The 24,809-nt window shown below is 39.8% G+C and overlaps 1 protein-coding gene across 1 annotated transcript; it reads right to left on the minus strand.

Annotated features, from left to right (window-relative positions):
* Positions 1 to 2,341: 2,341 nt before the first annotated feature.
* On the minus strand, positions 2,342 to 22,992 carry LOC104490870 (PEX5-related protein-like; the record flags this gene model as incomplete). Its single annotated transcript, XM_010133218.1, has 6 exons — positions 2,342 to 2,438; positions 3,566 to 3,692; positions 4,836 to 5,045; positions 6,894 to 7,005; positions 21,077 to 21,181; positions 22,927 to 22,992. Coding segments are annotated over 6 exons (717 nt in total), but the record flags the coding sequence as incomplete, so codon positions are not given.
* Between the last annotated feature and the right edge of the window lie 1,817 nt (positions 22,993 to 24,809).

Genomic DNA, 24,809 nt, shown 5'->3' on the forward strand with positions numbered 1-24,809 from the left:
TAATTCGAGGAGTTATTATTACCTCGGTCCCCCGACCGTTAACAACGCTGTAGGGTATCTCGGTACTAGTGAAAGTGTATCAAGGGACTTTTCAGAAAGGTAGATAAAAGAAAGAACAAAGATACTTTGGGCCAATGCAGTTTAAGAGTTAATTATAGATATCGTATGATGTGAGTAGAATACAGAGAAGCAAGTTGGCCACATCCAATGGCAGCCACCATGTAATTGCCTGTTCCAGCCTTCAGACACATGTTCCTTATCAATTCAAAGTTTGCCTTAGTGATTTTGTATTGGCATAAGTGCTGGCAAACACAGGATTTGGTTAAAAAGATTGCACACTTCTAATGAAAATATGACCTAGTTAACTTAGTTTTTCAGTTTGAGGAACTAACTATAACATGTCAAAGATGAGCGATGAAAGTGATTGTCTGAGAAACTGCTGATGGAAAACTGCAGCAAGTTTGACAAGATGAAACCTTTAGGGTATGGCAGAATCTGTTGCAAGGCAAAGGTTACCCTTAAATGGGATAGACAAGATCTACAGAAGTAGGGAAAACATATGCTTTGATAAAAGCTCTAACATAATTTCTTTTACAGGCAGATTAAGATCTCGGTCAGGACAGATGAGCCTGTTTGTTGGGAACTCATAACTTTGACAACCCCAAGTATAAGCAGGATGAGGCAGGCAGTGAATGAAAACACTAAATTTCTTAATCAACTACCTAGAATAAGAACACAAACTCACTGCAGGTCCCCTCTCTGCACTATTACTTACCAGTTTAACAGCATTTCATGACTTGAATGGATCACCAGTTTGTAAAAAAGCAGGTTATGACAAAACAAAACAAGAAATATACCAGAACAACAGATAAGAATTTTATGCTCTGCTTTTTCTTCTTCAGGTTGGCTGATTCAACTTCACTTTTTTTCTTGGTTTTTTATTTTTTTTTTGTTTTCAATACCAGTGATTTTACAGAATAGTTCATCAACTGGATGAACTTACACTGAATTACAAGTGTGAGTTAGTGCTTCAGCAGTTGTTCTAGGGGAAGATAAACAGGAAATAGACCATATAAAGTAGAGAAGTTCTATACTAAATTTGTAACGGCTTTTGCAGAAAGCCACAATGCTTAAATTCTGTGACTGATTTACACACATCTCAGTTCAGCACAAGCTTCCTGGCGTTTAGATCTATGAGGCTGAGGAACAGCCTTCTAAAAAGGAGCTGAAGGTACTTAAAGATAAGCTGGACGAAGCATGTGAAAACACACTGTCCATCTCAAGTGAGTGATATAATGCAGTAGGTCTTCACCATTACCAAGATGTATAAATCTGTTGCACAGAAGGAAAAGGGATTGGGCATTACAACTCCTATTAGGCTTTCCAAAGGGAAGAAAAATCCTGTTTGTAATGTAGAGATGACAGGGAAGTAAAGGAGACTCTTTTTTCTATCCAAAACACAGGAATAGATCCTGATAACTGGGTTTTATTCCTATTTTCTGCAAAAACTGGTGGATAATCTTGTGAAAGGCGTTTTGCATTTTGGTGTCCCATCTTTCCATTTTCAAATGAGGCTATTATTTTCCATTAATTTCCAGATTTTCCATCTGACGAAAGTTTTTCAAGTACAGGCTTAAAAATAGCCATGGAAGAGGAGAAAATTATTTTCAACTAAAACTTAATCAACCAAACAACTCTCTCTTCCCCCTGCCAGTGGCACTGGCTGAGCTTGAAATCTGTCAGTTAAAAAATAAGCAGGAAAGACAGCGTTTAGGCCACCCGATCTATGTGGATGCGTGTACAAATGTACATTTGTACGTATATATGCACACACACAGATTTAAAAGATTTAAGTAATCATTCAATCAGATTTAAGTAATCATTTCCACAAGCTCCTGTCTCATATACAATATGACAGTTGAATTGGGCAAATCTACAGACCTTCAGCCCAGAGCCCTCTGTATTAGTTTCTTTTCCAGCAGGGAGAAGTCCTCTGGCCACCTACTCTAAACAAACTGCTAGCAAAGGTTGGTCTAAGGATTCCTTCCCATATTCCTTAGCCATTTCCCAATTCCAGCTGACCAAGAGACCTTGAGAAGTCTTGCTGTACAGGAAAGTGACAGTTAACTGCAGTATTCAACTCTAGGTGCTTGAGGTGCTGACACAGTTATTTTCATGGCATATTAATCTGGAAGCCGTGTGAAGATTCAGCTGTATGAATCTTTTAACTGATGATCCTGAAAGCATCCCTTGAATAGTTCTTCCAGAATGTGAACAGTTAGCCAGTGGGACAATTCCTACTTGCCTTTTTATTGTTCATTCGCCTACCAAATCCTCTTACCTGTGATGCAGGTGCAAGTTCTAATTCTGATGCTGAATCAGATTCCAAGGCACTCTTGACGTTAGTCAGCTCCGACTGGGATCTGTTTTCTGCAGACCTAGAAATAATGCATTTACATACTCATCCCTGCACAAAGACGTGCTGCCTTCTGTCTTTCAGGTTCACGAGCACATGCTGATTAATTAGGTTATTCCTTGTTTAACTTGCAGTTTTCAAAGGTGTCTGGACCCTTCTCAGTGTTCCCACTCTTAACAATTTTCAGTTGCACACAGACAGAAGTTATTACAACAAACCAGAGTCAGGCCTGCTTCACCAGCAGAGCTCTGGGTATATATTGGCATGAAATGGGTGCAATGGAATGAAGGCTCTGCCTCTACCACTATGCTTTTATTTCATAGCCAGGCAAAACGAGGTTAGGAAATGGCACCAGACTGTACCTGCAGTCAGTGCTGAAGAATCAACCACCATATTACAGGACTTGACCTTGGAATATGTGCAATTTTGTGCCATAATATCCTAATATCCTTTCTTCCTTGAAAATGAAATCCTGTAGACTAAAATCAGGTTAACTGAGCAAAACACATATAAAGCTCTAAGTTACAGAAACACCCAGATAAAGGGCAGGTTAAGATACGGGATAAGCATCATTTGGTCAGAGGACTGCTTCTAGTGTAAGAAAATGCTCGTTATGGTCATGCATAATGTAGTGAACGAGTGTTGCTTACATATCAGGAAGGCAGCAGAATTAATCTGCATCAACTGTTCCCAAAGGCAAAGACCACTTCTTCCCTCATTTACATCCCCTGCAATTTTAAGTGAACTGGGTAAAAGAGGTAGTACTTGGCTTGGATATTTAACTTTCCTCTTCCAGTTATGCACAGAAATTCTGCCCTTTGGATGGCAAAACCAAAATACACTGGATATCCAGTGACTGTCAAATCACTCATTTTACTGCCCTGTTTGTAGTTGGCTTTGGATCACTGCGTGCCCCTGTAAAAAAGTCTCATCATCACATATTTAATAATTGCACCTGCTACTTTTCACACATTAAGAATTGCTTTAAAAATGGCATATCTCATTTAAGATACGTTGTCCAAAATGTCTGCTTGGACACATTTAGTGTAATCATAACAGATTTAATAATATGACTTGTCTCCAAGAGAGCATTGCTGTGAATTAAGAAAGCTTACAGATATTTTTGTAAGGAAAGCAAAAAAGCTATACCATAAAAGCTCTTTTGATGGAGCCCTAGATGATGATGATGTTCGCTCTGCAGAAGGGTGAACCTTGCTACTCCTGTCCCCGTGAAAATTGACATCATCCCATTTCTCTATCTGTGTCTGAATATCAACTGAAAAATAAGAAAAGAAAAAATGAATCTTTTAAAGAAACTGCACAAAATTTCACCTTTTCTGTTAAATGTAGGTTATAACGAAATTGGTGCCACCGAAGGCTATATGTTAATTAGAGTTCAATGGACAGAAATGTTGTGTACCTTCTAGCTGTGAAAATATTTGAGAATTCACATCATATTTCTAAATCTATTAGCATTCATGGTCAGAATGTCAGTGGCACTCTTGATTCAGAATCCGTGATGTGTATGTAATTTAGATCTGTTGATAAAATTAGAAGTTTTATTTTTACAATTTGATTACCATTAGGAAATTAAAAACATCCAAAACTATCAAATAGTTACTATATACTATAAATATACTATTTAGCGACAACCGTTTGAAAAAGGCTCTGTAGGCAACTGATGTTATTCAGTCATGTGTTGGACTTGCTTTGAAAAATCAGATGCTCACCTCCTGTTTGAAGATAAAGTTCTCTGAAAGAATTTCTGTGCTGATGAATTGAAAATTTGTTACCTTGGTATAAATTACATTTACCTTGCAAATTTCTCGGTTGTGATGCAAGTAATTTAGTTTGGATGGAACTAAATTAAATTCACCTTTTACAAAGCTCATCTTTAGATCATGGTTGACAGGATATTGAGTTGCGTTTGGGATTTTTTCCCCAAGCTGTATAAATATAGCTCTTTTGTCACGAATGGATTTTTTTCTCTCATATGCATAGATAAAGCAGTATTTTCAAATATAATGTGTATTTCTGACATCTGCAGTTCTGAAAGGGACATCCAGTATGGGCTGCCTCTGACTCATGTTCTTTACCAATTTCCTGTGATACCCCTATAAATTTTTCTACCGTTTGACTCATCCTGACTAAATTCTTTTTTTAAAGAATCCTTTCAAAACTTTATTTGCACATTTAGTGACATCTTAATAGATATAGTGGTGAAGGCAAAGGCAAACTGTCTTCACTGTTTCAAGTTTAGAGTGTTTTAAGTAGTTTATAACGTGGAATAAAACTTAGGCTCCCTGCTAAAATGCGAAGCAACAGAAATTCTGGTGTTGCTGGTTATTTAGCGATAGTCGCAAGGAGAAGCTTGTGCTACCCAGGGCTACGTAGCACTAGAATATAGCTGCACTCTTACCTAAATCTAGTGAAGACTTGTCTGAAACTCTGACAGCCTGGACTTTCTGCTCAGTATCCACACTGATAAGGTCAGAATTGTCTGTCTTCTTTCTGTGGGTTGCAGCTTTTAAGCCTTCACTTCTTGATGGATTCTCTGCTTTCTTTGCTTTGTTTTGGGTTTGTAAGACAGGTTCACTAAGATCCAAGAGATCCAGACCTGCTGATAATACTTAGAGACAAAATGTTAGAGTTCAGTGTTGTTCTGATTCACATAGCTCACTTGTAAAAATCTGTTTTAATTGGAAAAAAAATGTACTAATGTGTTTGCATTTGACTAGAGTAGCTGTATATACGCCAGCTAAAGACGATGACCAGCATATTCAAATATGACTCGGGATTTCGGGTGCTTAACTGGATGCATTTTAGAAAAAGCCTGATTTGCATTAAAGGCTTTTCCTCTGAAAATCTCAAAGATGTCTTAGGTCTTCAGGCTGTGGCCTTACTCCACGTAAGATTTTCTTATGTTGAGAGAATCCCCTGTACAACTGACCTTTCAGATAAGATTTGGTTTAATCTTACAATTTATCAAGTACTGGTAATGGCTGCTGTAGTGGCACATGTTGTTATGGAAAAAGCTGAAGAGCAGACAGCTTCTTGGGTGGACCTCCTGGGCCGTGAAGAGGATAATGGTATGTTTAGCAATGAATTCTACTGTTGTTGCTATTTATCTTTTGGGGGATACATATTGAATATAATCATAAATTCTACTACTATTTCTGTTCAGATTAAGGACTATATCAGTATAAAAGGCACGTTCAGGCTCAGTTCTTCATTTTAATGTTAAAGGGTAGCATTTAAAATTCTTTAGCACATAAATGATAGAAAGCCTCCCTCTATCATCATTTTACAGGGCAGGTGTTTTTGACAGATCCATTTGTATTGTCTCTTGCGGTGCTTTATCTGTGTTCTTGGTAAATCACTGACTTCCATCAGTCTTTGGAGAATAAGGAATTTTTATTTTGTTATTAAATAACTCTAATTAGCCCCTCCACAATATGATAGATATTCAAGGCGGATATAGGATTTACAGATACTTACTTTTTACAGCAAACACCACTCTTAAACAACCTGAAATATTTCTATTAATCCCTTTAATATCTTTAATATATACAAAGGGAAAAAATATCATTTACAACTGTTATTTAATTCAGTGTTCCAGTTTTTGTTATTAGAACCTACATATTGCTTCTAGACACATATTAATTAGGTGTGAAGATAATTACCTAGCTGTCAATTATTCATTTAATAATTTGCACGTATATAGATTTTAAATAAATAGCTTCTAACAAGCCACGTCATTTTATGAGACAGCGGTAGAACATAGTGGTGCTGGGCTGATTTTACTGTGTCTCAGCTGATCTGCTCAACCACTTTGATTACCTGTGCACGAATACCGAATTGGAGGAGGCCAATTTCCGAAAACACCTCCAAAGCACAACATACTTCAAATATAATTCACTATAATTCAAAAGGCTTTCAAGATTCACTCTTACTTTTTATTATCGGCTCTACGATCTCATCTCAACACAAAGAGGCTAAGAAATGTGTTAGATCCTTTCACTAATAAAGTGTCTGAGCTCAGCCTGGATAAACTGGTTTGATATCTCTGTCCTTTTCTCTGACATCTCATCCAAGTTTTCATTCAAACAAAACCTTTTTAGAGTAAGGAATGGGTTTGGCTAAAACCAGGCTAATGTGGCTTTCCTGTAGATTAAAAACAAAGGCTGAGGATTGGTCCAACTGATAGGTGCTTCCTGTTGAACTTAAGCAAGTTCCCTTTGATTCAGCCACAGACATCCGCTAGGACACATGTGATTTGGATTACATTGGATTTGCCCTCAAATGTAAAGAACAAAGTTTCTTCTAGTAATAGATCGGGCAATCATAATTTAATACCAGCTTGTAATCTTGTGCGAATGGTAACGAATCAGGAAATCACGTGACAAAAATGTACCGTAATTAAGATAAAACTAAAATGATTTCTGTCTAGTGAGGCGTAGTAAAGAATTTTGTTTACCTGCAGTATTTGATGTTACTGGCCTTGCCACAGCTTCTGGTTTAGTTTCACAGAGAAAGTCGTCAATGGAGGGGCTCAGAAGGGGTCTGCTTTCTTGTTGTTCATTCACCAGCTAGCAACAAAAAACCCAGAGTCACAGAGTGTTGCTGGAATGCAGAATGTAAAGAAATAAAACATATTCTCACAATATCATGCGCTTTATTTTTGACTGTGAGATAGTAAGATTGCAAATAGAAGATTTACAAATAGTTCTGGGCTTAAAATACAAAGCTTCAGTCATTCTTTTGAGGCAAAATTATATTCCAGTTTTACAAATGGCACAAAAATAAAGCAGCAGGATGATTTTTCTATAGCCACTATTGCATACTATTGCTTATAGGGCTAAAGGATACATGGCCTGATGTATCTCCCTTCAAATCAGTGGGTGAAGTTGGCCTTCTCTATCACCAGGAGACTAAGCAGGGCTGGGTTAGCATTTGGAAGAGGTTTTTTTTTTTTTCACAAGTTACATGCCTTCCCACAGAACTTCCACAATACCATTTCATCCAGCAAATACACATTAGCCCATTAAACAATAACAGAAAACACTGCTCTGCCATACAAAGACATGTGAATGACAGTGGATGGAGCCTGGCGAAGGTACGAACCTCCCGCGTGAGGTTTGACTGGGGGAAGACGGCTTTTATTTTATGAGCAGTTTTCTCTTCTTATTGTAATTACATGAGAGCATTTGTTTTCTGCTGCCTAGAAGACATCTCTGTATTACAGGTTATTTCATGTATTGGGGATTAAAAAGACAAAACAGTAGAACAGTTTCAGAAATAAAGGACTCCTCTGCAATCTGTCGCTGATTGGAGGATCAAGACCTGTGCTGAGCTGGGTGCATGTCTCATGGTGTGGCCTGCATTTACTTTATCTTTAATAATGCAAAAACATGTTTTCCCTCTGTCTGTTGCGTTCATCTGGAGCTATTTCAGCTTCATTTTTATCCTCTCTGCTTGCCTTCTCTCCATTCTGTTCTCACTCTTTTTGCATTGTTGACTTTTCAAAATTTTCTCTTTTTAAATTTAGGATGCTAAGGTGGACTAAAACTGGCAAAAAAAGTATTTATTCATCCTCATTTTATATTTGTGAATTACTGGCAGTGAGCTGCTCCAGCAGCGGGATTGCCTCTAAGGCTATCACAGCAAAACAGCTAAGAGTCACTCTTGTTGAGCACTTGATTTCTGAATTACAAAGTTGCAAGAAAATACCTGAGCTATTGAAATAAAAAGTCCGTTATTTTGGTGTATCAAACATAAAAGCTGGTACCTAAAGCTGACTGACTATATGAGCTTATTCATTTGCCCAGGACTTCACGATTTGCACTGAAATTACGAGTAACATGGAAGGCAGATGGGTGATTGCCTGCCCTGCTGTGTGTAACAGAACATGCAAACGTGGACACTTAATTTAGAACTCTGGCATGATACTGTCCCAAACCCTAGTTCTCCATATGCTAAACTCAGACTGCAGATGCACCTTACAGGTGACTTAATCCTGTGGGGTTTTTAACTCTCCAAACTGATCGTCCAGGTTGCTGTCTCATTCCATGCAGAAGTTATTTGCTTAATTTGGTAACATCTCAACACTTGATTGGAAATTGCATTTATACCAGCTGCACACCCTTGATTTCCGTTAAATCTAGAGAGCCATTCCGTGGCTCTACAGTACCCATGTTATCTTCAGGTCTGTACTTTTACCTAAGTAAGATGATATGTAAGACTTAAGGGGACCTTATTTTTCTGTTTATGATTTGGTGACAGTAACTCATTTCTATTGGTGAAAAAATGAAGGTGGATGCCTAGTTAATTCTTGTCCAAAATACTATTCATATTTTTAAAGTTTCCTTATGATCAAATCCAGGTATCAGCAAAAATTGCTTGAATACATTTGTCTTTTGGCATTTACCCACCCCGGTCTAGAAACTAGCGTTAGTAACCAGTTGCATGTTCAGGTGAATGTAGCATCCAGCCAAAAGGTTGTCAAAGCCTCTGGATCAGCTGGATCTTCAATGGTCTATTTGGTGATAAACGATCAGCATAAAGAATAACTCTGCACCGTTTGAAGAGGGACAGGAGGGAAGAAGGAAGAGGGTCTATAGGAAACGCTGTAAACACAAAAACCACAGGAAATATTCTGTTTCTGTATCTACAGGAGTGTATCGGAAGGGTACATTATCACGTAAGATTTGGGTGCTTATCAAGTTTCCCATAATATTCCATAGAAATTTTCTTTAATGGGAAAGAATGGGAAAAGGAGGGAATAAAGGATTATGAGAACCAAAACAGCCAAGATCACTCACTGGAGACAGTGATCAATAGAATATCTGAAGACCAACAGGAAAGGCAATGTATTGCCCACACCTGTTTCAGGGGTAAGAGGACAAGCTCCAGGAAGACCAGCAATAATACTAAGAATCAGAGTTGTGGAGGGGAAGGAGTCTAGAATCCAGTCTAGCAAGACATTAATTAGTTTGATACTAGCAGTGGTGTGTTCTAAAGTCCCTTGATAAGATTCTACCATCCAACTGGAAGATCGGTGGTAATAGCTACTTCATCAATTTTGACAGCAAACACCAAGACTTAGTTTTTATTAAGTTGCGCCTTCTTTCTGCTGCATTCGCAGGATTTTTGTTTAATTAGAAAACAAATAGGCTTCTCTGACTCTCTGTGAACATACAGACTAAATTCTTCAGGGATGGGCTACACCAACAATCAGAGGAATAAAGAGCACATGTTACAGGGAGACTAAAAGAGTTTGACTTGCTCAGGCTAACAAAATGAAGTTGAGTAGGAAAATAATTATTCTTCATGTATACGTTAAGGAAGGGTGGTTATATGACATTGGAGGAGGAAATTTATTTTAGCTATAGAGAAAGGCTGGTACAACAACAACGGTACTTAAACCATCCATGAATAGATCTGGTCTGGGAATTAAAAGATCCTCCTAACTATCACAGAATGAAGTGTATGAACAGTATTTCTTTTAGGATAGGAGGACAAAAAGCCTCTCTGTTTAAAATGGCTTTTGACAAGCTTTCTACATGGCTGTTGATAATGCAATTGCTTTTGAGAAGTGGACTGCGGCCAGAGGATCCCTCCTAGTCCTCCATCCTATGCTCCTGCGTCTAAGGACTGGAAACTGTAGCAGTGTCTCAATAAAATAATTGTTCCTCTGAAAATTAATCTGCTTTCAAATGAAATATCTGGGTCAAAACATGGTAATTCTCAAAAATACAAACTACACATGTATAGCAATAGAACTTATTAATATATTAGAAAAAGGTGATGTTGTCACGAAGCAGGCATTTAACGATGAATTGAACCCTAACAGCTTAAAGAGTGCCATGAGCTGATATGTTCGCTGAAGGGAAGCGGGCAGTGGGGTAGGTGTCTGACATCGCCGTGTATGCAATGCCACTTGGTAAGTCCTCAGTCTCACACTTTGAATTTCGTTTTGCTGCCTCGTATACTGTACCAAATTTATCCCTAGTTTAATTCTGCTCAAGTTATATCAGGCATGAATTTGGAGTAGTGTTATAAAACATTAATGAGATGAAAACTATTATCTATATTAAACTAATAATTTATGGTTCTCCAGCACCTTTCAGGGTGAAAATAACAGGATACTTTAAAACATTCATGAATCGCGCCTGGCACCACGGCAGACCTGAGAAGTATTATCTGTGTGTTGCAGATGAGAGAAGCAAAGTGAAATTAAGAAAGCTGCCCAACTGCTGGAGGCAGCAGCGCTGGGAGCAGGAGCTGGGCAGCTGGTGCCACGCGGGGTTTATGCGGGCAGTGTTTGCACACATGCCAGGCAGTATAGGCTCTGCCTGCAAAACTGTTCATTTCCGAGTGCTAATTTAGCCACTGGGTGCCATAAATTCTCATAACGTCTCTAAGAACTTAATTTTACTTTGTAAAATTCATGTTAATTAAAGGAAAAGCCCCCACACTCCTTTAACTGAAGGATATCTAAAATCTGTGAAGGTGATATTCCTACTACTAACGCATGTGGGGAGACTCTGCCATGGTATAAAATGCTCCTTCGGAACGGAACGCAAATGAATTTTCCGTGACTGACTTCTGCTGCTGAACAGCACAGCAGGAAGAGGTGCTTTTTCTCACCTCAGTGCCGCCACTGGAATTTTTTGATCTAGAAAGCGTGTGTGTGGGGGGAGGTTTGATGCTTTGGGAGAGTCAAAAGTGTGACCTAACAACCTCACAGCTTAAATGTACTCAGACCAAGAATTAAATAGCAAAGATCTGAGGCTATGGACGGAGCCTGGGCCAGGCAGTGGCAGCTCCTGTGCTGTGCTGTGCTGTGCTCTGCTGGAGGCCACGGCTGCTGTACTCCCCTCAGCACTGGGCAGTCCTGCAGCCCAGGGCACTGAGGGGGATCTCCTGGTCTCCACTCTCTGTGCCCTGTCACCCTCAGCTGTCTGCATTTATTCCGCTAAGGTAGTTTATCACCTGCAGCTGCCTTTGCTGCTGAATTTGGTGCTCTGGTTTGTTTAGTGGTCTCTGTGCTGCCTCCAGCACTGCTGTGAGAGGAGGAAGAGGTGTTTGCAGCTCATGGTGGCTCCTTCTCCAAGTGATCCTCGGGCCTGAAGGTGCTGGTTTGGGGTCAAAAATCTCGAACCCTTGGTGGGTCTGAGCATGGGTGCTGGGGCAGGAGGGGAGGCACAGCGCTGGCCCTCTGAAAGAGAGCAGCAGCCATCAGAGGGAATTCTTCCTTCTCCTGACATCCAGCCTGGCCTTATTTTCTCTCAATCACCCACCCAGCGCCTCTTCCTCCACCCTGCAGTCTCCCCCACATCCTCCCAGGCCTTATTTTCTTCTCTTGGCCCCACAGAAGCCCCCTGCTGGGTAATATGCCCTCCTGGAGCCTCAGCCCAGGGCCTGTCCTTCAGCCGGGCGCTGCCCCGGGGACCCTGCGTGGGGCACAGCGAGGGCTGTGGTGGCAGCTCTGCTGTCCTCTGTTTTCTGCTCATCTTCAGGGCTCGTGGGTTTAATGCCTCTCGTGATGCTGGTGCGGTTTGCTGCGCCGGAGGCAATGTGGGATTTTGCTTTGCTCCCAGGCCTCGCTGCGGGAAGTTTCCCCAGAGCAGCTTAGTTCGGCCTTGAGGCAGAGTGAGCTGGAGCACCCCCGGGGAACAGCTGACAGAACCACCTGCTTACCTAGTGCCACCTTCGCAGCTGATAACGCTGGTAACTGCAGGACTTGCCCCGCTCGTGGCTACAAGTTCTTGGTCTTCTTTCTCTTCCTAGAGCGCTGGAAATATACTGTGGCAGTGTGGAGCCCACTGAGGCTGTCGGCAAGGTACGGTCCTGCCATCCTGTTTTATACACTTACTGCATTCCTCGTCTTGATCTGTTTATGGTGCACAAGGCCTGCTGGTTTGTTTCTTTTTTAAACGTTAGGAGGACATAATGTCACGCTAGTTGTGAAATTATTTGGAATCTAAATTGGGGGGGTTCCAGTCAGGCATAGGCAGTTAATTAGCACCTATGTTTTGAGCACATAGTGAACTAGTTCTCTTAATTTAAGTGCTTAAATTCCCTCCATGTTCAACAAGGAGAGATAAATGCCTAGAAAAGCAACTCCAGAAGGAGACCCTGCCTGCCTAATTTGGGCTGTCCCTCAGGAGGCTCTCAAAGGCACCTAGCTTTCCCACTGGCTATATATGGAACCTATTTTAGAAGGTCTGGTTCAAGAGGCACCTAAAATTTAGATGTAATTAGCTACTCAAATTAGTTGTGTTGGATTTTACCCATTTTGTCACCTGAGGCTCCCTGAGTTACTCAATTCAGGAAGCCCAAACCGACTAATGGGAAATCCCCCCTGCAGTTCAGCAGCAAAGCTGCTCCTGGGCACCTGCGCCTTTTGCTGCGCTGCCCACGCAGTGCTGGTGGGAGCTGCCTGCGCCGTGAAAGGGTCTGACCGAGAAAGCACCGCGTGTGGCAGTGGGCAGGGGAGCAAGCAGGAACCTTTTAGCTCAGATTTTCTGTTGGTGGAATTTTAAACTTTACTCTGAGAAACTGGTCTGCTGCTTGGGTGAGACTGGACAAATAGGTGAACAAGTTAGATTAACCTGAGTAGTTTGTAAGCGTTACACTGTTCTTCTAACTTAACCAGAGGCATTAACTAACTTCAGTCACATTATGAGTATGATACATAGCAATGGTTTCTTGGTAGATAGGTTCTTTGTACAGATCTGACACATCGTGATCTTTGGTGACACTCACTAGGATGAGAGGAAACAAGTGAATTAATTTCCTGTAGCTATTTCTCAAAACTGTTAAATGGGAACCACAAGGAGAAATTGAGGTTATTGTTCTCTAGAGCATAACTGGAAGTACTGGCCTGACAGTTGTGTCTGTGAATGATTATCTTGGCAGGATACGAACTGGAAGACCTCCTTTTCTGCTTGCTGAAGGAGGTTTGGAAAGGGAACTCCTAAGAAAATCCCTTCTCCTGTGCTAAAAACTCAAATTGCATGAGTTACGTTTTTCTTTACGCACTTTTCTAGCATATTTATAAACATTTCACAATTAAAATGATCATTTCACACACTTTCTTTACTATTCTATAGTAAATGTGATCACTATGTGACTTTTTGCATCATTCTTGTGACTACGTGATGCTTATTTTTGTCTCTGTCACTCTAGTGTGAATTTACGTCTCAGCAAAACTGACATGCCAGACAAATATTTGGTTTTCACAAGAACAGAGGTTCAATTCCTGGGCACACGGTATAACTGACTTTCACCTAATGTGAATGGAGGGAATCTCTAAAACTGAGACAAACCCATTTCACCCTCCTGCAAAGAGCACTTTGGTGGTGCTGCCTCTCTGAAGACTCGTCTTGCTCAGCAGGTGGTAACCAGTACTCTGTTGCTAAGTAGGAAGTGTGTGAGTGGCCTGTGAATCAGAGGTGACAATACCTTACCTGAAATCACACAAGCCAAGTGACTCCTGGGGCTTAATGCCAACAAGTGACAGCGGGCTGGTGTGAAGTCAGAGGAGTGGTGGGAAGATTGCTATGGGCGCCTGATTGGATGTTTAACTTCACAAGCCAGCAGCATTGTTGAAAAACTGTGCTTGCTGTCTAAGCTGGGAATGGGCTTCTGTTGCTTGGTGGTAACACTTGCTGCAGTCACTGTGCAGCAGTAGCATCCTATCGGTGTTCCCAAGTGCTGACCTATACACGTCATGGTGTACTGGTGCAAGGCAGAGCTAAACATCTCACCGGTCACCAGCTCCTTCCCTCTGTCTGTCTTGGGCTGGCTAGAGGGAACTGAACGTGGGAATTGTATCTGCCTCCTGCATTTTGGCCTTGCTCCAGGAAAGCACTTAAGTGTGTCCTGCAAAACTCAAGGTTAAGCATGTGCTTAGCTGTCTTGCTGGATCAGAGCCTTGGGGGAAGGGGAGGAAAGTTACTCTTGTTGTATTTTGACTGTGAATGACAATTTGGCCTTTACTGCTCACGTAAAATGGTGATTTAGTGTAAATCTGTCCATCCCATTGGTATCTGCTAAGCACTTTTTAAGGAAGCTGTTTACTAAAATGGGTGTTAGAAGATTTTATTTATTTACCTTCCATCGCTTGGCTATGCATTGTCTGTAAGGTGTTACCCTGCAATTTGTGTTTTGGCTTCTCTTTCTCTTTTTTTGCTTCTACAGCAGTGATCAAAGACAAAATTAACTCATCGTCACAGATGCTTAGAGATCCTTGGAGTAATATAGTCACTAAGAGGTTACAGAGTGTTCCTTTAAATAAACTATTTCTGTAATTTTAGTTTATAGAAGTACTTTGCACTCCTAAAACTGCCTGCTAGTTAATTGAGGGATTAACAAATTTGACACGTAAGCTGAGTAAGGTTGAGAAAGTCTTGCAGAACTTCTGTAGGAAGGCTACAGAATCCAGATTTCTCTGTTGAGAAAGCCCCAAAGAAACCTTTGCTGTGGGAGGAGGCACAATGTCAGGACAGTATCTACAGCGAACAAGTGGTAACTTGTGGTGCTAGGTTCTGGTTTCTGTATCATCCACTGAAATTACTTTTTGCACAACATCTCCAGCTGAAGAGGAAGTCAGGCTTTGAGAACCACAGTTCTCAAATGCTTTTTAAACAAGGGGCAGAGGACAAGTGAGAGGAGTCCCGTTTCCTCACACTACGGGGATTACGTCTGTACACTTGCAGCATCTCTGAAGGGCAACTATGATGATTGCTTACAAAATATTAGAAAATTATTTAATGTTTTTCATTAGCTGGAAGTAAAGAAGGTTATATGGAATTGAGCTGCGTGTAGAAACTCTTTGTGAGCCACCAGTGATTCACAGGTGAGTTTGAGAGTTTCAGCTGTGGTGGGTTGTATACAGCCTCATGCACTATTCTGAGTGTGGTACCTAATCAAATGTCAGTTGTTCAAAGATGAACAACTGCTGCTTTTTAAAGACCAAATCTTCATGCTGTAGTAGCATGAAGACTGTAGAGACGGAGAGAATTAACGATATCAAATGTATCATGGCTTATCACAGAAGTTTTGTAAAGCTTATACTGTTCCTACTGATCTTCAGCTTTCAGTTGAAAATGCCCTTTGTTGTTCCCCATGCAACAAAATTAATCTTTTACTGTACCCTTGCTGTATCTTTGCATATAGGCTGTAATTACTCTGAAATCACACAGATTTTTCATGTCCTTTCTGTGGATTTTTCTTTTAAAATAAAGTTCTGTAGCGTATCTAGAAAAATAGCTGTGGTTTTGGAAGTGTTACTGTGGGCAGTCATAGGAGGCAAGTCATAATTTCTTGTTACATTATGCAGCCTTTCTCCATAGGATCTGCCATGGAATGCGCATTTGAAATGTTTTTTTGCAGATTGAAGAGCTTGAAACTCAAAAGCTGTTTGTGAATTCTTTTTTGGACTTGGAATTCAGTAGGACATGTCATTGTACAAACAGCAGTTCAGTACAGAGCAACGATAGTACATGGCTTGCAGCTCTAACAGGATCGTGTCTTTTTAGAGTATTCATGAATGAAGAACAAACACATTGAATTATTCATGAATAGGAATCAATTAATATTAAAAAAACAGGGTTAAACTGACACAATATATTAGTTACAAAAACCATTTGACCAAATCTTTCTGTGCTTATGGAATGGTAAAGCATTTTAACACGAATGAAACTGTATAGTTAACTTTTTATTCATGAAAAAAAATTATACCACCAATTCCCATGGTAATTTCAAATTAAAACTGTTATTTTGTGGAAAATGTGTTTAATTTATGTGACAGAGAAATCTGTATCACTTCAGGCAAGCAGCCAATTTATGACTTTAAAGCGTATTGTCAAGGCAACTTTGTTACACTCTTGAGATATTTCTGCTGAAATTATGCACAGTGCACTAGAATCAGTGGTAGTCTGGAACAGTATTTAACTTAGAGGTAAAGAATAAATTAATATTTGTACTGCTAAGCATGCATTTATGCATTTTGTATTCTTTTTGTATTTATCCCATTTATTAATAACCAAAAGTTCTATCAGTAGGGCTTAAGAACTGTTCCCTACTAAACTACTCAAAACTTTCATAGTAAATCAGACTAGACAGGTTTGAGATACATGGAAAATATTGCTAATGAATTTATCATTATTTTTTTTAAAAAGCATATAAAAATATGATCTCAGATCTAGTCCTGCCTAGATCACTGAGAAAATTGTCTCTGTTCTCAGAGGGCAGATTGGATTGTACAGTGAATTATGGCAGTCTAAACTTAATTATCGTCATTATCTAAACTGGCATGATTTTTGCCTTTGTTTTTTACATTCACGTACATCAATTAGTTAAAATTGAGTTAATTCTGGTTCAGATTGGTATAGAAGAGGACAGAAGCTAATCACATTCACTATAACTTTCTGCCATTCTGTTATAATGTTATTTAGGAAACATTTATGGAGTGGTCTGTAAGTCACTGCAAGTCTAATGCTAAGAAGCTTAGAACGGACATGAGTGATTCAAGTGGCACTGCTAACTTTTACCTGGACAGCTGTGACTGGCAATCAAATTCAGGTAGTGAGTCCTTGATACAGGCATCAGAAAATCTACTAACAACATTGGGAGCTGAATATTAGCTACGTTTACTGTGTTTCCCTTATAAAATTGAAAGGAAGCACTTGAAAGAGCTCCTATCAGAGTTTAAAAAACAAGACCAAAACAACAAAACAGCCCTAAAACACCAGAACAAAACAAAGCCCAACCAACCAAGAAAAAAATCAGTGGCATTTAGACAATGGAACTGTTTGAGTAGTTTACTCATGAGCCCTTGAGCAAGTATAAATGTGCTTGGATCAACTAATGGCATGCAAATGAAGCTGACTTAAGAAAAACCCTGAGTACTAACTAATACCTCATGGAGAGACTATAAAGTATCTTAAGCACCTGGTGGAGTTAACTGGGGTGTAGTCATGAAAAATATCTCTCTTTTTTGGACAACTCATATGTCGTAGCCTGCCTTTCTCACGGGATAGGTTGAATTTCAGCATGAGTCTTACATAATTTCAGCTTCTAAAATTTCTTCTTTCCAGTTCAAATTCTAAAGCTTAAGTGTTCCGAGAGTTAACTTTTTAAATTATAAGTGGTCATTATCAGAATTGTCCTCTGAGCAATGTCTGTGTGGTTCATGTCAATTCTAAGTAGGCAGCTACTAAAGCTAATATAAGCTTTGCACTTCTTTTTCCTATTGGTGGATTTTTCATGGCCTCCCATTTCTGTTCCATATAATACTATGGCATATTTGACACAGCATTATCTTGCACATGAATGACCTCCTGCAGATCTTACTTCTTCTTGTTACCTTTAGAGGGATCCTTCCACCACTAGCTTTCCAACTCGTGTCCTCTAACGAGGGATCTGAATTAGGTGTGATGAATCTGAGACAAATAACTCTTGTGATACTGAGATTTGTTTGTTTAAAATCAGGCTGGCAAGGCATTAAAGCGGGCACTTATATTACTACTCAATAAAGCAATTAATCATATTTTAAAGTATAAATGTGGATCGAAGTACTTCAGTGAATCAGACCCTTTGAAGTTCACTGACCTGTAGTAAATTGGGAATTTCATAGCTGACTGTACAATTAAACTTTGACTTCAGGGGATATTTAGGTTTAAATTTCTCATTAGAAAGTAATTCTGAAGTGAGCTGGTTTTTTTTTGCCTGACAAATGCAAAGAAGCTGTGAAGAGGTTAAACAAAAATGATGTTTTGGAATTCAAATCAAACTTTTATGCATGTTTTCTCTTTTATTTCTTTGCTTGAGTTAGAATTATATTGGTTCATATCTTAACTTCCATTTAATCTTTGAACCTTCAGCAAACTTTCTTTCACTTTTTCTAGGTTCTATTCATATAAAAAATACATTTTTTCATTTGTTCCTGCCTCTTCTGAATTATCATTTTACAGATAAAGGGAGACAGCAACACGGTACAGAGTTATGTTCTACAAAATTCCATTAGAACTGAAAGCTCACTCTGATACTTGAAGTATTAAATTTGGCAACAGCTGAATGTTTTCTCACACCAATAAAGTGACTTTCATTGGAAGTAATTGACTCAGTCTCAAAAAGTAGATACCAAAAAGACCTGTGCAATTACCAGGAACACCCCTCTGCTTGTTGTAGCGCACTCATTACTGCTGGAATGATGCTCGAGGTCCCCAGTTGCCACATATTGGCATAGTGCCACTGGAGCCTGCAGTACCTTTTTGATTCATGTGATTTGAAGATTTGCCTCCAGAGCTGACGGTATAAAATAATACCTGATATAAAATAATCTGTGAACTGGAAACTTCGGTAGAATTTAATTCACAGTATTTATGTCAACAGCTAATTGTCATCTTTACAAGGAGGGATTTGCTAGGAGCATGACAATAAGATGTGAATGTTTATCTGACTTGTTCTGCATTGGATATATTTTTAACATTTTCCAGAGGAAGAGAGTGAAGAGGCATCTCTTAAAATATAAATTCAGAGGCCTCTGCACTTTGTCACTTACTATTTCTCTCAAAACGAGGATTTGGAATCCCTTTGTGTACCAGATTCCACTTATGCTTCCTGTGGAGTCTACATCTACAGTCAGACATGAGTAATCCTCCATTCATCAAGGATTTTGGAAATGGGAGATTTTACTTTTCTTTACTTTTAGAAAAGCCAATATTCCCCTATCTTGGCTTGATTCTTGCATTTTGCTTGCAGGTTTCCTGCTTAGTTAGTCATAGTGATAGAGCAACACAGGTACTTAATGTAAATAATTTCTTCCCAAGAAGAACCCGAATTGGGTTTGGTGGTGGTGATAACTTGGGAAGGACTAGCCCTTATTCTCATGACCTGATTTGATCTGGCTTGGGAAACTCATTTGCAGCCAATTTGGAACTTGCATGTTTTCACCCTGTGAGCAGGAGCCACATCCATCTGTTTCATCATGTGAAGAGCAGAGACAAACACTGATGGTGACGGACTTATATCGCAGTATAGCAGCGCGTTGATCTGAACAAATGGTCTGAACAAGAGGTTTACACGGACACACTAAAGAGACAGCGTCTCAAAACAACATCACAGGCAGACAATTAGGGTACAAATGACGTATGCAATATGGACATACAACTGCACGTCACACATACATGATGCAGAGATGGCTATGGATAATACTCACTTTTTCACTTGAATCTGCTTCCTTTTGGCTTCTGCACCCCTTTGGTGCATAGCAGGGAAGTAGGTATTTGTGTTTAGTGGAAGAAATTACACTGACTAATAGACACAAGCATTTTACTCATAAATGTATCATAGACTATCGCTGGGTAGACTGACAGACAACCACTACAAAGGGTGTATTAAACATGTAATGAACCCAGGCTGAACTCCTGGCCCTGTTGAAGCCAATGGACATTTTGCACTTTTTTGGGGCGGGTGTGGGGAGTGCATGTGGGTAGAGGGGGCAGCATTTTATGTTGGTTTCTAATTGTTTATTAGCCACTTAGTAGAGAATTAGAACCGATGCCTTAAAGAGAGCATCCTTTGTGCAATCACTTCACAGACAGAGCAAAATGGGGTGTTCACAGGGGCTGAGGAGGTTGCCAGACCTGGTTTCCAAAGCAGACCATGATGTTTCTATCATCAAGTGTGTTAGAGCAGCGCGTCTGTGCTGCTCTGAAAGAGAACAACATGCTGGCCTTGTGTGCTTCTTAAATCTTTCAAAAAGTACGGTAGCTGTTTTCTTAAAACAGGACTGTGGATTTTGTTGAAGGCTCTTGCATAGGAACAACCATGTGGTAAGATAACTCCCATCAAACCTCCTGATGAGTAGGAATGACGTGTGTGCACTAAATATTAACAGTAAATTAAATGCACTTGCTTGGGGGACAAATCTGTGTGGATAACAGGGGGAATAAAATCTGCGCTTGTAGTGAGGTGGAAGTGCTGTGTTTCACAGTGGTGTTCAGCCACTGCCTTCAAGAAACTAATGAAACCACCCACGTTTTGACGGCTACTCAAGGTGTGAGGTTTAGTGTGATGTTGCATCCTTCGACTGAAATTGTAGAAATGAAAGCAATGGGGTGTGCAAAATAAGATATTCTGGCCTGGACCAGGATTAGAATCCCCGTGAGAGCTTAGGGACAGGATCTGAGATAGTGACAGTGATACTGCTGTGAAGTGGTGGTCTCTCATTTTGTATATGCATTGCAAATGGATATTTGTGGCATGAATTAGAATTGAAATTTTAAATTGGTTTTAAATAACTTTCTGGTAACTGTCATATACAGTACATTCTATGGATCCCTTTATTTGGGGACAAAACCCACATTTTTGTTTAAATTTTCATGTCAAAACATCTAAAACCCCAAGCGATTACATTATTTCCCCGTGCTATTTTTCCCCATGTCAGTGAGGACACGTGATGACATTGGTGTGACGTCCTCCTGCAGATGGGTTCAACCAGCACTGCTAAAGCTGGAATCGCACCGAGGGGAAGCTAAGGAGCGGGTGAGGTTCCCCTCGGGCTGCAAGTGCCGGGGTTCATGGGGGGCTTGTGTATCTCCCGTGCGCTGTGTCCGCGGCCTCCTCAGAGCCCCGCGCTCCGCCCACCTGTGATGTCATAGTAAGGAGGGGCTTTTCTTCTGCAGACTCCTCCCTCGGAATCTCCTTCATCACCATGGCAACAGCCTTATCTGCCGCCCTAGAGCCTTTCCCCTACAACAGTGAAATCAACAATGGCGCGAGTCAGCAGCGAGCCTGACAACAACCGCCACCCAACACCACACCCCAGAACCAACCAGTCGTTAAACTGACGGCCTTTACGGCTGGAAGCAAAGGTTGCTCGTAAGTAGAATACACAAACACTGTTTGAAAATAATCGTAATACTACTAAGTCATCTGTGACCCTGTTAGTTAACGACGTGGATGGGGTCTAGCCGTAGCCTTGTGACTTTAGAGTTGCCCCAATGAAGTCAACGGGAATATGGCACTGCCTCGGTGGGGCCAGATTGGCTGTAAATACTCCAGTGCGAGCAGAAGGATTTGGACCTTCTGCAGGATAGGATCTCCACAGGAGTAAGGTCTGGAGGATCAGACCCTTGATTTAATTTGAGTTACCCAAAAATTCATATCTGAAATGCCTTTTTGGTTTTTGTTTGTGGGTTTTTTGTGTAAAAATAGCATCAAGCTGGTTTTGCAAATAAGACACAGTTCTTTGTAGTTCACTGAGGCAAACCCTCCCTGAAATTTAAGTGTGTAACCTGCAGGGCTAGGCCCACAGTGTTTATAGCTCTAGTAACATTTTAAAAAGCAATTTACATCACATAAACAGTCTGGGTTTTTGCTAACAGAGTATACGGAGCCAAATTCTGCCATCCTAGGCGTTGCTACAGCTCTCCCAAAAATTGTCATTGTTGTGGCACTTGCTGTAAGGATTTTTTTAAACTTCACTTTTCTCAAACTTCACTTAATATATTGTAAGTATTCAAGACAGAGTATTTTAACATTAATGTTTTAGCCAAACAAAAATGCACTAGATTATGTGCTATTCTCTTTGAAGCCATACTCTTCATTGCAAAAGGCTATTTATCTTCTTGAATTCACATGGATTTCTCTACTTTGATCTCATATGCTCTCGCAAGTGGCAGAGGAAGTCTGAGTGTACACAGAAAGCACAGCAGCAGAACGGTATTCTGCTAGTGACCCTGGGCACGGCCTGGCTATTGTCCTTTGAAAGCTCCCATTGATTTCCGTGGAAGTTTTAGCTGTGCAAAGACTGCAGGATCTGGCTCCATAAAAAGCAGTATTTTACTCTAGACTTAAATATATTTTAAATACTTAAAAGTCTATTAACAGAAGGGGTTCTTTACTACCACATCATCTCCTAGAATTACTTTTACTAGCACTGTATTCTGCGTCCAAACTACAGGCTGTTTCAGAAGCATTTCATTGATTGCAGGTGTAAACATTACATACTGCTGCGGTTTGTGAACAGATTTTATTACTCATCAGGTCGCTCTTAGGTTAGCTTGCTTGTGCAACACATCACAGTTACCCTATGGAGAGTTCTTTGCATGCTGCAAGAAATTCTCAGAGCAGAAGTGTCAAAATGATAAGCATGCTGGATTTGTGATGCTTTTGATATCCAAAGAACTGCAAAGGCATTAGAAAATTAAATATATTAAATTCAATGAGAATTACGTCTAACTGGTAAGCATATCAAAGTTTTTGGCCAATTACACATTTACTGTGTTTGTGATTCATATGACACATTCCAGGTGTACAAAGCTTGTTTCTAGCACGATGCATGGAGCTAACGTTAGCTAGAACCAACATGCTGTTTGATCTTTCTGAAGTCTAGTCCTTTTGTGCTGAGTGTTAGAACAAAATAGTTTATCAGCTAGAAAGGATGCATTGGAAAGCATGCAGTGCTTTGTATTTCTTGCAGAGTAAAAACCCACCAAAGCAAAGGTCAGGTCACTTTTTTGAAGACAGAGCCACTTTTTCTTCAAGGTTTCACCTACTGCCTGAAAAGAGTCATGATACTTGTGTTAGTGCCTGCTGTTAGCCTTTCATAAACACAACTCTGCAAACCCCTCGGAGTGGTTGATACATAGATAACGTCTGCCTCATCGCTTCAAGGTGGCTACAGTACAATGTAGAACAGTAACCTGATGAATGCCTCTGTGCTATTTTTTACGAGCGCACTTTGTATATTTGCTCATCAAAGCAAGTGGTTTGACACCACTTCTTCTATAAGGTGTCTCGTAGCTTCCCTAAAGGGCTACAAGGCTACGTGTAAGTCAGGCTGATTATTTTCTGGCTACTCAGCCTATGGTATGGAAATCATTATTCTGAAACTAGAAGTTAAAGGCAATTTGCTGGATACCAAAGAGAAAGATGCTGCAGTGAACCAGCCTAAATTCTCAGATTCTGGTGGAGAGGTACACAGGTGACCAAATTCTTCAGAAAATCCAGGTTTTTATCACAGCTACTAGAAATGGATTTTTGTTGTCCAGTGTAAACTTGCAGATTTTGGTCTCTCTTTGCTGTAATGATTACTATTTATTCAATCCTTGCCTATGAAATGATTTAGCAGACTTAGAGGGGAATAAAAAGATTTCCTATGACCAGGACAACCTTGTAACTGTTGTGAACTGCAGCTGAAATTATAATCTCTGGAGCATTTATTACAATAACCATTGAAAAATGTATTTATTTTACAAATGTGCTATTTCCTTGGCCTCCTTCAATATCAAGGGTAGTTTCTTAGCGTTTGATCTTGCCGTATGTATTTGTCTGTTGCAGCATTACAATAGCTTACTGCTCAAACCTGTAATTCCCTATCAGATAATTTTACACTTGCCAGGTTCTCATGTAAACAGCAGTTTAATCATTTAGTTAATGAATTTCATCATTCTTTATTTGTCTGCAATATATAGATGAAAAGATTTGTGATGCAGGGCATGACAGCCAGTGTACAAATCAAGACAAACGTGGATTGATGAAGGGAAAATATATTATTTGTTTTCGTGGAACTTACTGGTTACAAAATCTGAGAAACATGCCAGTATTTCATTGGTACAGTTAAAATGGAACGGTTCCTTTAGGTGATGTCTCCAGAGCAAAATAATGACTACAGTTCAGAGTATTCCTGTGATGCTAAATATTTATAATAGAATTGGGTGCAAAACTAATTGACAGTTTCTCTAGGTTTGTCCTTAGGGATCAGGTAATGGATAGTATTAGACCTTTTCAAAGGAGTGTGCTGATTTGGCAGGATTTTGTAAGGAAATCTTTTAGTTTTTTGCGGGTGGTGTTTCTGAATAGTTCCAAATTAAATTTTGAACAAGTAGCACTATTTAGCTGCTGTACTTAGTAGTGAGTATTTAATTAAGCTCCTATAAGAGCATATTACTGAAAATTTCTCGGACAGCAGCAGTTTTGTTTTAATCAGTGATGCACATAGCTTTGTGACTGTGCTCGTGTACAATAAAGCTTTTGTTCTTTAAATACGTGGGACCAACAGATCTCCTTCAAGTCATGATGGGCAGGTCGGTTGGAATGAATACATGATCATGCTTGAAACATTACTGTTTGGTGAAATCCTATATAATTCTGTAATTCTTCATTACAGCTGTTTGCAAGTTTGTTCTTGTATGAGAAAAGCCAATGGCCAGTGCCTCATAATTATTTAATATTTTGACAACAGTATTTGTAATGATTAATTACAGAAATTCTGTCGTCTTCTGTGCAATGAAAGGATCTTATCTAAATCGATAACATAATTAAGTTTCCTTTTAACAAGTATTTAAGGTACTTGAGTCCCAAATTCACCTTTCGG

This window comes from Buceros rhinoceros, unplaced genomic scaffold (genome assembly GCF_000710305.1).
Source record: "Buceros rhinoceros silvestris isolate BGI_N320 unplaced genomic scaffold, ASM71030v1 scaffold4763, whole genome shotgun sequence".
Taxonomy (NCBI): domain Eukaryota; kingdom Metazoa; phylum Chordata; class Aves; order Bucerotiformes; family Bucerotidae; genus Buceros; species Buceros rhinoceros.